The 16,208-nt window shown below is 41.9% G+C and overlaps 1 protein-coding gene across 12 annotated transcripts in view; it reads left to right on the top strand.

Annotated features, from left to right (window-relative positions):
• LOC143026656 (uncharacterized) overlaps window positions 1-16,208 on the top strand; it is a 158,046-nt gene that overhangs the window by 106,022 nt on the left and 35,816 nt on the right. For all 12 annotated transcript variants that reach the window (XR_012966523.1, XR_012966522.1, XM_076187408.1 and 9 more), the window contains one exon: window positions 6,273-6,404. Coding sequence is in view for 10 of the 12 variants with exons in the window: in XM_076187408.1 (XP_076043523.1) it covers window positions 6,273-6,404 (132 nt within the window). In the remaining 2 variants the exon portion in view is untranslated. The remainder of the gene's footprint in view (window positions 1-6,272; window positions 6,405-16,208) is intronic.

Below are 16,208 nucleotides of genomic sequence, written 5' to 3' on the forward strand. Positions count from 1 at the left end.
AAATGATCTTTGATGATAGGCATAATTTGTTTTATGAGGTTCATATTGATTCCTGTGCAATCGAGTGATTTCTTGTTCTGCATTGATTTTACTGTGTTCATAAGTTCGTTTTCCGTGACGGGTTTTAAAAACATAGTGTTATTTATTCGGTGTTTCAAAAATGTCTCGTAAGTTTGATGTGTTGTCTTTATTTGTTTCGCGAGGTTAAGTCCTACATGGGAGAAAAATTCATTAAATTCGTTTGCCACTTCTTTTTTAGTTTTTCCTTTTTTAATAATGTCTATGAATTCATTGATGTTATTAATTTTGTGCCTAGTTAAGTTGTTTATTACTTCCCATGTCTTTTTTATATTACCTTTATAACCTTCAAGCAGTGTGTCATAGTATTTTTTTTCACAGTTGCGTAAAATTGTTGTAAGTTTGTTTTTGTACACTTTGTATTTGTTTTCGTCTGTCAAGGACTTGCTTTGAATTGATTTCTTGTAAAGTTGGTTTTTCTTTCGACACGCGTTCTTAAGACCGTTTGTAAACCATGGTTTTGAGTTTACGTTACGTGGTTTTATTTCTACTTCTCTCTCTGGGCAGCATTTGTTTACATTACTCATGATAATGCTTACAAATTCGTTATATGATAGATTGGCATTTTCTGACTCGTAAACCTGATCCCAATTTTCTTCTTTTAAGCATTGATTTAATTTTGCAATATCTTTTTCGTCAATTTTACGTTTAAGTACAATTCTGGGTTTTGTTATGCAGTGCATTTCTTTTGGACTGATAGTGAATACCGGTAGATGGTCACTTATATCACTTATTAAGATACCACTATGAATCTCGGAGTTTACAATATTGGTGAAAATGTTATCTATCAATGTTTCACTTGTATTTGTTATTCGGGTTGGTTTATTTATCAAAGGATATATACCTAAAGAGAAAATCATATCTGTAAAGTGTCTTGTTTGTTCATGAGTCTCATACTTAAGTAAATCTATGTTGAAGTCACCACAGAGATATAGATTTTTATTTCTAAATGGAGTTATGATTTCTTCAAGCATATTTGTGAACTCATTGATGTTTGTGCCTGGCTTTCTGTAAATACTTGTTATGACGGTATTCTTTTTAGTTTTACTGAAAATCTCAACAGCTACGCAATCAAATAGGTTTTCATACGAATTAGTGGATTGATTTATTAGTTTGCATGAAATTGATTTTTTTATGAAGATAGAGACTCCGCCGCCTTTTTGGATCTGTCTATTAGCACTGTAAGGAGTATAGTCTTGTAAGAAGTTTACTAGACATCCTGGGTCAATCCATGTTTCGCTTATCACTATAACGTCAAAGCTTTTATTGAGTAACTTGAGATAACAGTCAATTTTCTGATAATTGGCGTTTAGGCTCCTTGCATTGATGTGAATTAGTGTGAAACCATCAATATCACGAAATACCGTGTCAAATTGTGTATCACTATAGTAATCGCTGTCTTTTGTTAATTTTGAGTAAAAATTTAATTTTCATATGGTATTCTATATGAGAATTTTAGTTTGTGTTTGTAGGTTGTGGTGGACTGGCTGGTGAGGTTATTTAATGTTTGTTTAAGAGAGGGTAGAGTGCCGGGGGATTGGAGGGGTGCCTGTATAGTTCCGCTTTACAAGGGTAAGGGGGACAAGTGTGAGTGTAGTAGTATCAGAGGAATTAGCTTGTTGAGTGTATTTGGGGGGGGGCTTATGGGAGGGTCTTGATTGGCAGGATTAGGAGAGGAACGGAGGGAGTGATTGGTGAGGAACAGTGTGGGTTTAGGACAGGTGGGGGCTGTGTAGATTGGATTTTTGTGGTAAGACAAATGTGTGAGAAAACTATAGGAAAGGGTAAGGATGTTTTTTGGGCTTTTATGGATCTGGAAGAGGCTTATAACAGGGTGGATGGGGGGCACTGTGGGAGGTGCTGCAGATATGTGGGATGGGAGGGGAGCTGTTAGGAGCAGTGAAGACTTTTTACGAGAGTAGTAGAGCTTGTGTTAGGATTGGAAATGGAGAGAGTGAATGGTTTGAGGTAAAGGTGGGACTTCGTCAGGGATGTGTTATGTCACCCTGGCTGTTCAATCTTTACATGGATGGGGTGGTGCAAGAGGTGAATGCAAGGGTAGTGGGTGAGGGGTTGGAGATGATTAAAGAAAATGGAGAAAGGTGGGAGGTGAGCCGGTTGTTGTTTGCTGATGACACTGAGCTTGTAGCAGGACCAGAGGAGGGATTGAGGAAGTTGGTGACAGAGTTTGGGAAGGTGTGTGAAAGAAGGAAGCTGAGGATAGGTGTGGGTAGGGGTGGGGTGGTGAGATGTGCAGGGGGGAGGGAGTGACGGCGGGCTGGAGGTGAGCATTGGGGGTGAGAGACTGGAGGAGGTGGATAGTTTTAGATACTTGGGTGCGAATGTGTGGGAGGGGTGGGGGTGGGGGTGGGGGTGTAGATTGAGAGAAGCGAGTGGTGGATTGAAGGGTGTGGTGAGAGGTAGACATCTGGGAATGGATGCTGGGAGGAGGTTGTATGAAGGAGTGATTGTGCCAGCAGCATTGTGTGTGGCAGAAGCATGGAACATGGGAAGGGAGGGGAGGGGGAGTTTGGGTGTGTTTGAGGTGTGATGGGGGTTGCTGGGCTGGATGGGGTGAGAAGTGAGGAGGAGAACAGGGGTGGAAAGGGAACTGGGAGATAGGGTTGATGAGAGAGTGTTTGGATGGTTTGGACACATGGAAAGAATGAGTGGGGAGGGATTGGTGAAGGTGGTGTGGAAGGCAGAGGTGGAAGGAGTGAATATGAGAGGACGTCCTAGGATGAGATGGATGGATGGGGTAAAAGGGGCATTACAGGAGAGAGGAGTGTCTGTGGAGGAAGGATGGGAGAGGACAGAAGATAGGGGTGAATGGAGAGGGGCTGTGTATAGATGATGCTGTGATGCATGAGGGGGAGTGGGTGGGGGATAGGAGGTGAGGAAGTATGTATGAGAAAAATTTGACGCAGCCCGCAGGGATTTCTCCCCGTCTTCTCCTTTTCTGCATGAGGGAATGGAGAGGGGGGGTTGCGGAATTTATGAAGCGGCCTTGCTGTGGATGTGCTGTGTCTTGCGACACTGCTTCTGACCCAGGTCAGTGGACAGGATGCAGGGATGACCTGTCATCCAGGAGGTGCCAAGATAAGAGGGCGGGAGGAGGGTGGAGGGGAGTGGAATATATGGGAAATGGAATGGGTGGGAGTGGTTTCTATGGCTTTTTCTTTTTGGCTACCCCTCGTGTAGGGGGAAAAAGCCTTTGGTATATGTATTTACCTAGTTGTATCTTGTGGGAAGGGGAGCTATGCTTGTGGTGTCCTGCCATTGTATCTTGCAGTGTCTAGTTTGCTTTTGAACTCATGAATGGTTTGCGCATACTATTTCATAATCCAGTTTGTTCCAAGTGTCCACTACTCTATGTGGAAAATGTTTTTCTTCAGTTCTCTTCTATAGCTATGTTTTTTATTTTCTTTCCATGTCCTCTTGTGTTTCTCTTGTCCCAGTTAAGTAAGACCTCTCTATCAAGTATCTCTGTACCTTTCATGATTCTGTAGATGGTCAGTAGGTCACCTCTCTTATTTGCTCCAGTGTCGGTAACCCCAGTTTAGTCAATCTCTTCTTGTATGATAGGTTTGCAAGTGCAGGTGCCATTTTTGTAGCTGCTTTCTTGATTCTTTCTATTTTCTTTATATTTTCTTTATATTCTTTTTGGTACTGGGGGACCACAGTGTTGCCGCATACTCTAGTCTAGGCCTTATCAATGTAACCAATATTTTTTTTATCATGTCTTCGTCCAAGTATGCAAATGCCACTTTTATTGATCTTAGCAAGTTGTAAGTCTCCCTGACAATTTTGTTAATCTGTTTATCATAGGACAAGTCATTTGTAATAATTACTCCCAAATCTTTTTCAGATCTTACTTTCTTTACTTCCTTGGTTCCAATTGTATATTTTCCTGATATTCTGTTTTTGCTTTTTCCAAACTCCATTATTCTACACTTCTTAGTATTAAAGTCCACTTCCCATTTCTGGCTCCAGTTCCATACCGTATTCTGGTCTTCCTGCAGTGCTTCACAGTCTTTATCAGTTTCTACTTTCCTTAACAGTTTGGCATCGTCTGCAAAGAAGCTCATGTAACAGTTCACGTCCTCGTCCATGTCATTCATATAGATAGCAAACATTATTGGTGCCAGTACAGATCCTTGCGGTACTCCACTGATCACCTCTTTCCAATCTGAATATTTTTCTCTGAGCACTACTCTCATCTTTCTACCAGTCAGGAAGTCCTCCATCCATTTTAGTAGGTTTCCTTGTATTCCTCCTATGTGTTCCAGTTTTTTTTTTAGTAATTTTCTGTGTGGTACTTTGTCAAAGGCTTTTTGTAAGTCTAGGAATGCACAATCAGCCCAACCATTTCTTTCTTGCACTATGTCTATTAGTCTTGAGTAGAAGCATATTAAGTTTGTGGTGCATAATCTTCCGTGTCTGAACCCACATTGTTTTAGGTGTAATATGTTGTTGTCTTCCAGATGTTTTACCCATCTATTATTCTTGGTGATTTTCTCACAAATTTTGGCTATAGTGCTTGTTAGTGATACTGGCCTATAGTTGGTGGGTTCTTCCTTGTTTCCTCCATTATATATTGGTACAATGTTAGCATTTTTTCAGTCATTAGGTATCTTTCCTTCTTTGAGTGAGCTATTTATTATGATGTGTATTTTGTCCATTAGTTCTTCTTTGCATTCCTTTAGAATCCAATTTGCAATACCATCCGGGCCATGTGATTTTCTAATGTCCAGTTTTGATAGGTGTTCTGATATTTCTTTTTGTAATGTTGTAAACTCACTCATGTGGGGAGATTGCTTGTTATTATCTTTGTCCCAATTTTGTATTTTCTCTCTGGTGAAGACAGTGGTTGTTCATGACTTCGGCCATCTCTAATTCTTCTGTGTATTCTATATTTCCTTGGCGTAGTTTCACCATTTTCTGTTTGGTTTTAAGTTTACCATTCACATACCAATAGAATAGCTTGGGTTGATCTTTGCATTTATCTATAATATCCTTCTCATGGTTCCTTTTTTCCTCTCTTCTCACATTAACATACTCATTTTTATAGTTTATATAAATTTGCCATTCGCTTTGTTTTTTGTCTTTTCTCCACCTTTTCCAAGCTGTGTCCCTTCTGTCTTTTGTCTCACTGCATCTTTTGTTGAACCAACATTTAATGTACTCTCTCGCTTTTGTGTTGGTACATGCCTGTTTACCCCTTCGTTGTAATCATCCATCAATATATTCCATTTATCTTCCACTGTTGTCTCTTCCATATAGAATTTTTCCCAGTTTGCATTCCAGAAGAATATCTTTAGTTTTACAAAGTCTGTTTTGTTGTACATCAATCTTCCTTTCCTATGCTTTTCGTTCCTCTCCATGTTTATTTCTTCCTTTAGTACAGTTTCACTGAGTATATGGTCACTCTTTCCAATTGGTGTCTTGTAATGGATTTTGTCCACTATTTCAGGTTCTGTTGTAAATATTAAATCTAGTTTTGATGGCTCTTGATTGTTTCCGTACCTAGTGTTTTCACTGACCCATTGGGTCATTGTGTACTCCATGGTCATGTCTAGCAGTACATTGCCCCACAAGTCATCTCCTCGCACTGTCATGTTATCCCAACAAATTTCTTTGCAATTGAAGTCCCCCATAATTACCAGATTACCCTTACCCATTAGTATGTGTGTAGGTGTCCTATTGGGGGTTGTTTTGGTAGATCCTTCTATTACTGTCAATGCTTTATTTTGTATAGTTATAGAGTGCTTGATTGTTTTGCTGTTTGTTGGGATCCATGCTGTGGAAGCATAGTCAAAGGTGGTTATTATAAAATCTTTGAAGACAGTAGTACAGTGAGTCCTCCTTATATGGTAATTATTTATCCGGTAAATTCACAGTTACAGTATTTGGTAATTACTACCCTCGATTCTATTTATGGTAAGAAAAATTCATTGATATGGTATCTACTAGATATTTTATAGAGGAAAGAGCAGGGAGAAGGTACATCTGCCATATCCTATTATTACATGTTATAATGGGTTTGGTATATGGTAATTTAAATTTGCAATAAGGTTTTCAGGAACGCATATGTACTGTATAACGAGGACTTACTGTATTCCACATTATATACCATTATATGGAACATGTTATGGAAGTGTGAACATTTTGTTATCAGTGGCCATCTTTTGCAGTGTGGTTCCTCCTTCAACCCAAACTTCAACTTTGCCTGGCCAGGTGCAACTGTCACACACACCCTAAACCCACCACCTGTTCCACCTCCTCCAAAATCTGAAGATAAGAAGAATGAGGAGAGGGGTAAGAAGGTAATGTATTTTTTTTTTTTTTTTTCATAAATTGTGCTGAGACAACAACACAATAAATCTTCCTTGAATGACCTATGGGCCTGTCCATTGGCTATTGCCAGTATATTGAGAACCGTGGGTTTCTTGCAAGAGAAAGCTGGGGCAATGGATTGATTGATTGTTTGCCAGGTGACAAGTTGTCTTTTATAAACACCCTTGGTCTTTCTCTGTTTTGCCATTGTAATGGATTTACTTCCCAAGGAATTGTTCAATGATGGTGTTTTAGAGCTATTGCCCAGTTCCAATACTTTGTATTTTTTGGTGTTGACAAAAAAAAAAAAAAAAAAAAAAAAGCAGCTGCAACATCCAGCTTACAGGCAGCTGTACCATGCACCAAGACAGTGAAGATAGGAGGATTCCACCCTGATGAAAAAGGAAGGCAACTTTCCAAAATCCACTGATGATGTCAAATGGACACATCACTCACCACTTCCTTAGGAGGTGCTAGTTTCTACATAAGGAGGTCAATACACTGGCACTTGCCCTCAGGGGCATGCAGAGGGGGAGGTAGGGCAGTGGCCCCGGGCTTTCAAATTTTTGTGTGTATTTACATACATAAATGTACCCTTACAAGGGAGGTAGCCAAAAAGAAAAAGGCATAAAATCATTCCCACCCAATCCATCCCTAAATACACTCCACTCCCCTCCACCCTCCCTCCCATCTTAGCACCTCCTGGATGACGGGTCATCCCTGCACCTTGTCCACAGCAAGGCCGCTTCATTTCAATCGGTGACCCCACCCCCCCTCTCCGTCCCCCCAAGCATAAAAGAAGAAGGGGAGAAATCCCTTTGGGCTGCGTCAAATTTTGCTCACACATACTACCTCACCCCCCATCCCCCCCCACCCATTCCACCTCATACATCACAACATCATCCATATACAACCATTCTCCATTCACCCCTGTCTTCTGTCCTCTCCCATCCTTCCTCAACAGACATTCACCTCTTTCCCAAAGCCCCCTTCACCCCATCCATCCATCTCATCCTAGAGCGTCCCCTCATGTTCACTCCCTCCACATCTGCCTTCCATACCTCTTTTACTAGTCTTTCTTCACTCATTCTTTCCATGTGTCCAAACCATCCTAATACTCTTTCATTAACCCTATCTCCCAGCTCCCTTTCTATTCCTGTTCTCCTCATCACCTCCTCATTTCTCACTCTATCTAGCCTAGTAACCCCCATCGTACTTCTCAGACACCTCATCTCAAATACATTCAAACTCCTTCTCTCTTCTTCTCTTATGTTCCATGTTTCTGCCCCATACAGTACTGTTGGCACAAGTCACTCCTTCATATAGTCTCCTCTTAGCATCCATTCCCAAATGTCAATTACTCATAACACTTTTTAATCCACCAAGGCATTTACTCGCTTGTCTCAGTCTACATTCTACCTCCACCTCCACTCCACCTTTTCCTGCCACATTTGCACCCAAGTATCTAAAACTATCCACTTTCTCCAGTCGCTCTCCCTTAATCAGTGCTCACTTCCAGTCTGCTGCCACTTTCACTCCTTGTACATCTCATCACCTTACTTTTACCCACATTTATCTTCAGCTTTTTTCTTTCACACACTCTTCCAAACTCTGTCACCAACTTCCTCAATCCCTCCTCCGATCCTGCCACAAGCGCAATATCGTCCATAAACAACAGCTGGCTCACCTCCCACTTTTCTCCATTTTCTTTAACCATCTCCAATCCACCCACCACCCTTGCATTTACCTCTCGCACCACCCCATCCATGTACAAGTTGAACAGCCAGGGTGACATAACACATCCCTGACGAAGTCCCACCTTTACCTCGAACCACTCACTCTCTCCATTTCTGATCCTGACACATGCTCTACTACTCTCGTAAGAACTCTTAACAGCTCCTAGAAGCTTTCCTCCTATCCCATATATCCGCAAAACCTCCCACAGTGCCTTTCTGTCTACCCTATCATAAGCCTTTTCCAGATCCATAAAGGCCCAAAAAACATCCTTCCCCTTTCCCATAGCTTTCTCATATATCTGTCTTACAAAAAAAATCTGATCTACACAACCCCTACCCATCCTAAACCCACACTGTTCCTCACCAATCACTCCCTCTGTTCCTCTCCTAATCCTCTCAATCAAGATCCTCCCATAAGCCTTCCCAATTACACTTAACAAGCTAATCCCTCTGAAACTACTACATTCACACTTGTCCCCTTTTCCCTTGTAAAGTGGAACTATACAGGCACTCCTCCAGTCCTCCGGCACTCTACCCTCTCTCCAACAAACATTAAATAACCTCACCAGCCAGTCCACCATCACTGTACCTCCTTTTTTTAGACATTCTGCATGGCATCCATCCAGACCAGGTGCCTTAACTGCTTTCATCATCTTAACAACTGCCTTCACTTCATCCTTCCTTATTTCTCCTCCATTCTCCTCACTCATCACTCTCATTTTCTTAGCATTTCCCACTGCAATTATCTTTCCCTCCCTATCCTCCTTCACATTTAGTAACTCCCTAAAATATTCTGCCCATCTTCCCCTCACTGCCTTCTCTTCCATTATTATCTCTCCATCTGCATCTTTTACCTTTTCTTCTCTACTTGATTCGCCTCCTCTTCCTCTCTTAATTTCTTTCCAAAACACCTTTTTATTACTTTCACAATCTTCTGTCATACTCTTACCCCATTTCACATCTGCTCTCCTCTTTGCCTCCTTCATCATCATCATATCTTGTCGCACCAGAACCGTGTCCATATAAGGGCAGTTTCATTTGCTTCCCTAAGGTCTTGGTCGGAGCAATGGGGACTCAATGGACATTCCCGGAGGACGTGGACCATCGTCTGTACTTCGCCACAGGGACATTGGGGGCTATTGGTGTATCCCCACTTGTGTTTGTTTTCTTTCGTTTTGCCCACCTTGGCTCTTCCTCTGTTTAAGGTAACCCAGTCCTTCCTGGTTAGGTTGGCTCCTGGGGGCAAGGTCTTGTTTGGGCATGGTATGGCCTCGTTATGGCCCAGATTGTCATATTCCTGCCAACATTTTAGTCTATGGGCCACAGCTTGGGTTGGATCCAGTCCCTCCACCGTCATGAAGCTTTGGCGAGACTTCAGTCTCTGTCCAACCTGAAGGTGACCGTATAGTGGATGCCTGGGATCATTTTGTTGTTTATATTTTTCTATCTTGGTAATTATTTCGCGCCGAATGTGGGGAGGTGGAATCCCTGCCAGTCTGTAGATAGTATGTAATGGCGTTGGTTTTAGGGTACCTGTAATTATTCGACACGACCTGTTCAGTTCTGGATCTATTTTGTGTGCATGGCATGACCTGGCCCATACTGGTGCGCAATATTCTGCAGTGGAGTAACACAGTGCCAAAGCTGTTTGTCGCAGGGTGTTTGGATCTGTTCCCCAGCTGGTGGTGGCAAGTTTGCTGAGGAGGTTGTTTCTGGTTGAGATTTTTCCAATCAACTTGTTGATATGCTCTTTGTAAGAGAGAGTCCTGTCGAGAGTAACACCTAAATAGACAGGGTGTGGGTGGTGTGCCAGATCAGTGTTGTTCCATCTGATTCGTAGCTCTCTCTTGGCTTGGTGATTTTTAAGGTGGAATGCACACACCTGTGTTTTGTTTGCGTTCGCATTGAGATGCCACTTTTTGTAGTACGTGGAGAGTGTGGTTAGGGCCTCTGATAGTCGGTCTTCGATGGTGCTTTACTTCTTTTTTATTTTCTTTGTACCTCTCATATGACTCCCTTATCCTATTTTGTAACTAATCTGTGAAAGCTCACTTCTTCTCTTCTACAACTTTCTTTGTTTCCTCATTCCACCATTCACTACCCTTTCTTCTATTTCCTCCTGTTCTTCTTGTTCCACACACCATCTTTGCACACTTTGTGACTCCCTCCTTGAACCATCCCCATTCCTCCACACCTAGCTCTACTCTATCCTTCACTCCCTCCCACTCCTCCTTCAGCTTCTTCTTGTACTCCTTTTCTTTTTCATTTAAAGAGTTCACTCTAAGCACCTCCCTACCTTTTGTCCTTTTCTTCTTTCTCCATCTATCCTCCACTCTCAAATTACCTTCCACCAAAAAATGATCTGATATTCCCCAACCCTCTTTCCTTAGCACATGTACATCCTTAACTCTTCCTATTATACTCCTATCTACCACTACATAGTCCATTAACACTCTATCTGCCACCCTCCCATCCACCACCCTCTCCCATGTGTACTTATGCTTGACTTTCTTCCGAAACACTGTATTTGCTATCATCAACTCTCTTTCTAAACACATCTCCACCATCAACTCTCCACTAGGATTCTTTTCTGGAACTCCTTATTTCCCAACCTCTCCATCAATTGGTTCATTTCCTACCCTAGAATTAAGATCTCCCAGTACTATTACATTGACATTTCTCCCTAATCCCTCTATGCGCTCATTTAAATCTATCCAAAAAGCCTCCCTTTCTTCTACACTCTTCTCGCTACCAGGACATATGCACTTACAAAAACCCACATCTCCCTTCCCAGTTTCACCTTCATCCACATTATCCTTGAGGAAACCTCCTTCCACTCCACTACACATTTACCTATCTCGTCACTTACTACTATAGCCACCCCTTCTCTCCCGCACCCTCTCTTCACTCCTGATAACCTCCTACTTACACTCCCAAACTTACACTCACCCTTCCCTCTCAACTTAGTTTCACTCAAAGCCAACAAATCCATCTTTCTTCTCACAAACATACTATCTATCTCTTCCCTTTTATTCTCAATTGTACCACATCCACGCAAATTAAAAGACCCAAACCTTAGGGTGCTGGTTGGAAAACTCTTTGACCCTCTTATGCCTTTACTTTTTTTTAGGAATGTCCCCTGTGGGGCTACAGGGAGAAGGATGCCTAGTCCCAATCCCCATCCCTTTTTTCTCGCCTCTTACAATCCAAGTGGAAGATTTGGTGGCAGTATTCTTTTGCCCCCACCACAGGGTAGGTAGGTGAAAAAGGAAATGAATGTTCAGAGAAATTGTACAGGACAGTAACAAGTGGTTGGGGGAAAGCATAATGGAGGGAGAGTTGTAGTATAAAAGTGTCATCATTTCTCTATGAACAGAGTTTTCCTCTATCACAGACAAAATGATGTGTAGCTCTGGTCCGTAGGGGCACCCCATATAGACCTTAAAGTATCAACTGCATGCTACTTTGCCACAATAATATGCAGCCAGTTGTATCTAAAAGGAAAGGGAGCTATGCTTGTGGTGTCCCATCTCTGTATCTCACATTGTCTAGATTGTTCTTAAATATTTATTTGGTTTTTGCACACACTATTCTTTTGTCCAGTTTGTTTCATACATCCACCACTCTGTGGGGAAAGCTGTTCTTTTTCAGGTCTCTTCTATAACTGTCAAGGACTTCCATACCTCCCATGATTCTATAGATGGTCAACAAGTCTCCTGTTTCTCTTCTTTGTTCCAGAGTTGGTTTTGACAATCTTTCTTTATATGACAGTTCTGAAAGTGTGGGGGCCATCTTTGAAGTTACTCTTTGGATTCTTTCAATTTTCCTTGTATTCTTTTTAGTACTGGGTGACCATAGTGTCGCTATCGTCTTGGCCTTATCAGTGTAAGTGGTATTTTCTTCACCATTTTCTTCACCATTTTCTTCACCATTTCTTAGCAAGTTGTAGGTTTCTCCAACAATTTTGTTTATCTGTTTATCAGAGGACATGTCCTTTGTAATGATTACTCCCAGGTCTTTTTCAAATCCCACTTTCTTTTCACTGATTTTATATTGTCCTGATATCCTGTTTTTACTTTTTCCAAATTCCATTATACTACATTTCTTAATTTTGAAGTCCACTTCCCACTTATGACTCCATTCCCAAAGTTTGTTCAGATCTCTGCAGTGACTCACAGTCTATTTCAGAACTCTATTCTGAACAACTTTGCCTCATCAGCAAAGAAGCTCGTGTAACTGTCCATATCCTCGTCCATGTCACTCACATAAATAACAAACATTATTGGAGCCAGTACTGATCCCTGTGGAAATTCACTTATCACCTCTTCCCAAGTAAAACTCTCATCTCTGAGCACTACTCTCATTTTTCTTCCATGCAAGAAATCCTCCATCCATTCCAGTATTTACCTTGTGGGAAGTGGACTTCAACATTAAGAAATGTAGTATAATGGAATTTGGAAAAAGTAAAAACAGGATATCAGGAAAATTTTGAAAGTAATAAAAAGATGTTTTGGAAAGAAATTAAGAGGAAGAGGAGGCAAATCAAGTAGAGAAGAAATGGTAAAAGGTGCAGATGGAGAGATGATAATGGAAGAGAAGGCAGTAAGGGGAAGACGGGCAGAATATTTTAGGGAGTTGCTAAATGTGAAGGAGGATAGGGAGGGAAAGATAGTTGCAGTGGGAAGTGCTAAGAAAATGACCATGATGAGTGAGGAAAATGGAGGAGAAATAAGGAAGGATGAAGTGAAGGCAGTTGTTAAGATGATGGAAGCAGGTAAGGCATTTGGTCTGGATGGATGCTATGCAGAATGTCTAAAAAAAAGGAGGTACAGTTGTTGTTGTTGTCGTTCCCTAGACTGTCTGTCCGAGCAGTCCCGTCTCCCCAAGGAAGGCCACAGCCGAAACTGGGTTTTCCCACAAATCCTTTATAGAGTGTATGTTGTGTTGTTTGCGTGCATGATTGTGTATAATGCAGTCTTCCATTATGTGTTGTATGGTATGGGGTGAAGTGTTACATCCTGGGCAGCTGTTCACAACACGGTCGTCCAGCCTCTTCTGGTAGCTTAGAAGTGCTGGGTGGTGACCGCATCGCAGTCTGGCCAAGTGGACTCTGTCCTTACGTGGGAGAGAGGATTCAGAAGGGTGGATATCAGGGGGTCTGGCATGTAGCAGTGTGTTGTCTTTCAGTGTGTTAATGGAGCGGTGAGTGATATGATTATGAATATGTTTCCGGAGGCTGGTATTTGGTGGTTGTGGAGGAAGAGAAGAGAGTATCTGTGTGTAATAAAGGTCTATGGGTGTAGTTTTAATGTTTCTTGGTGTGTGTGGGTGTTCTGCTATGTAGTGTAGCGGGTGTGATGTGTTTGTGGTGGCTGCAGCAAGTGTTTGTGTGCCTCTCATGTCGAGGTGGTCCTTGACTTTGAGGACTTTTGTTTCATGGTGTAAATGGTCTGTAGGTGATGTATTTGTGCAGCCTGTAATTGTTTTTAGGGCTTTGTTTTGTATGATTTGAAGGGTGTTGTGGTGTGTCTCACTGAGATTAGGAGCCCATGCAGGACTCGCATAATTCATCACTGAGCGTATGCATTGTTTGTATATTGTTATATTAGTTTCTTTGTTTTGTCCAAATGTTGTTCCAGTGATTGACTTAAGTGCGTTAAGTCTAGGTGCGCATTTGTTTTTTATGTTTGTGAGGTGTTGTTTGAAAGACATGGATGTATCGTATGTTACACCAAGAATTTTCGGTGTGTTTGTGTGTGGTATTAGAGTGTTGTTGATGTAGAGATGAGGTATGTATTTGTGTTCTTTTGTCCAGTTGGTGAGAAGTGTTGCTGTAGATTTGGTTGGAGCTATTTTGAGTCTGTTTGTGATGAACCATGTGTTGAGTGTGTCAAGGTAAGGCTGGATTATTTCTGCAGCTTTGTCTGTGTTACGATGTGTGCATGTGATTGTTATGTCGTCTGCGTAGGAAGAGATTTGTATTTCTGAGGTGTCTGGCATGGGTAAGTCATGCATGTATAGATTAAATAATGTGGGGGATAGAACTGAGCCCTGTGGTACTCCGTTCTTAATGTTTCTGATGTGCGATGATTGGCCATTATATGACACATGAGCATTCCTGCCTGCCAGATAATTGGCCAGCCATCTTTTGGTGTTATTGTGCATGTCTGTGTTATATATTTTATTTGTTAGGTTGTGGCGGGGGATAGCATCAAAAGCTTTACTAATGTCCAATGTTATAAGAAGTGTTCTGTGGTGGGGCCTATCTGAATTGATGCCATCTAAAATTCTTTGTGTGAGGTTTGTCAGAAGAGTGTTTGTGGAGTGTAGTGGCCTAAAACCGTGTTGTGAGTCAGCAAGGGGAATATATGGTGTGACAAGTTTAAGTATTAGGCGTTCAATGACTTTAGAGGGGGTGCAGAGAAGTGTGATTGGGCGGTGCGATGTTGGGATTGTTGGGTCTTTGTTCAGTTTTGGAATGGTGATTATTTTACCATGCTTCCAGATGTCGGGTATAGTGTTGTGTGAATAGCTGTAGTTTGCAATGTTTGTGAGTGCGTGTATACCTTGTGGTCCAATGTGTTTTAGGTGGATGTTGCTTATGTTATCAGGGCCACAGGCAGATGAGTGCTTGAGACTATGCATTATGAGTTTTGTCTGACTGTCTATGAAGGGTGTATAGTCTGAGTCTGTGGGAAAGTCTTTCTTACGTCGAATGGTGCGTCGGTCGTCAGGGTGAGATGTAAGATGGCTCGTCTGTGCAAAATGACGTATGAGTGCGTTTGCTTGTTGTCTGTTTGAGGGTAGATTATCTGTTGTTGTGATTATTGCTGCGTGAGAGCATGTAGTGTTAGTGTTGGATAGTGTGATGCTGTTGAGTGTTTTGTACAATTTGCTGGTGTTTGTTTTGTAATCAAGTGTATTGATAAAGTTTTGCCAATTTTGTGTTTTTTGTTCATGTATTTTATTGGCAATCACAGTGTTTAGTGTTTGTATTTGGTCTGCTATGTTTTGAGGGATAGGTGTGGGGGTATCGTGTTTAAGTGTGTCACGTTGTCTGATGAGGCCTTGGATTTCTGGTGTGAAGTTGGGGTTGTGTGATTTTCTGTTGCCTCTAGGGATGTATCTCTTGTCTGCGTTTTGTATGATTGTATTAAAAGCGTGCACAGCATTGTTTATGTTTGTGATTGGTGTACTGTTAAGTGTTTCAAAATGTTGTTCTGTCTCTTCATTAAAGGCTTCCCAGTTAGCTCTCTTGTAATTGGTGTAAGTGTGTCTGTGGCCAGCTGGGGTGCATCTTGTTTTGGTGGTGATGATGATTGGAAGGTGGTCAGAACCAAGGGCTCCGACCACTCTCCATGATGTTGTTGGGGTTAGGCAGGGGGAGCAAAAGGTGATATCAGGAGAGGAGGGAGTGTAGAGGGCTTGGTATGGGATATGTGTATGATTATGCGTGTTGTTCATGATAGTCAATGAGTCGAATTGAGTCTGTATATCAAGCCCTCTGTCTGTGTCAGGGTTGTCGACAAACCAGGCAGACGACTTGGCGTTGAAGTCACCACCCATGATCAGGTTGGGGATTGAGGTTAGTTGGCTGAGTTGAGGTCTGAAGGTGTTTGGAACTGTGGGGGATGATTGGGGGGGAATGTACATGTTAACTATTGTTAGTGTTGAATTGTTGCCTGTGCGGATACGAATGGATTGGGTTTCTGTTGTGTTATCTGTGGTAGGGAGGAGATTTTTGGTTGTGGCACTTGTGTCCACAAAACAGATGGAATGGTGGATCAGGGTGATGAGTCCACCGCCATTGCCGTCAGTCCGGTCTTGTCTGATGGTGGTGTAATTATGAAATGATGGTGTTTTGTGTGAGTGTCTTAATTTTGTTTCTTGTAGAATTGCAATGTGTATGTTGTGTACAGTTATGGTGGACTGGCTGGTGAGGTTATTTAATGTTCGTTGGAGAGAGGGAAGAGTGCCAGAGGACTGGAGGAGTGCCTGTATAGTTCCACTTTACAAGGGAAAAGGGGACAAGTGTGAGTGTAGTTAGGAAGGCTTATG

This window comes from Oratosquilla oratoria, chromosome 6 (assembly GCF_046742065.1).
Source record: "Oratosquilla oratoria isolate Oo_2021 chromosome 6, ASM4674206v1, whole genome shotgun sequence".
NCBI lineage: Eukaryota > Metazoa > Arthropoda > Malacostraca > Stomatopoda > Squillidae > Oratosquilla > Oratosquilla oratoria.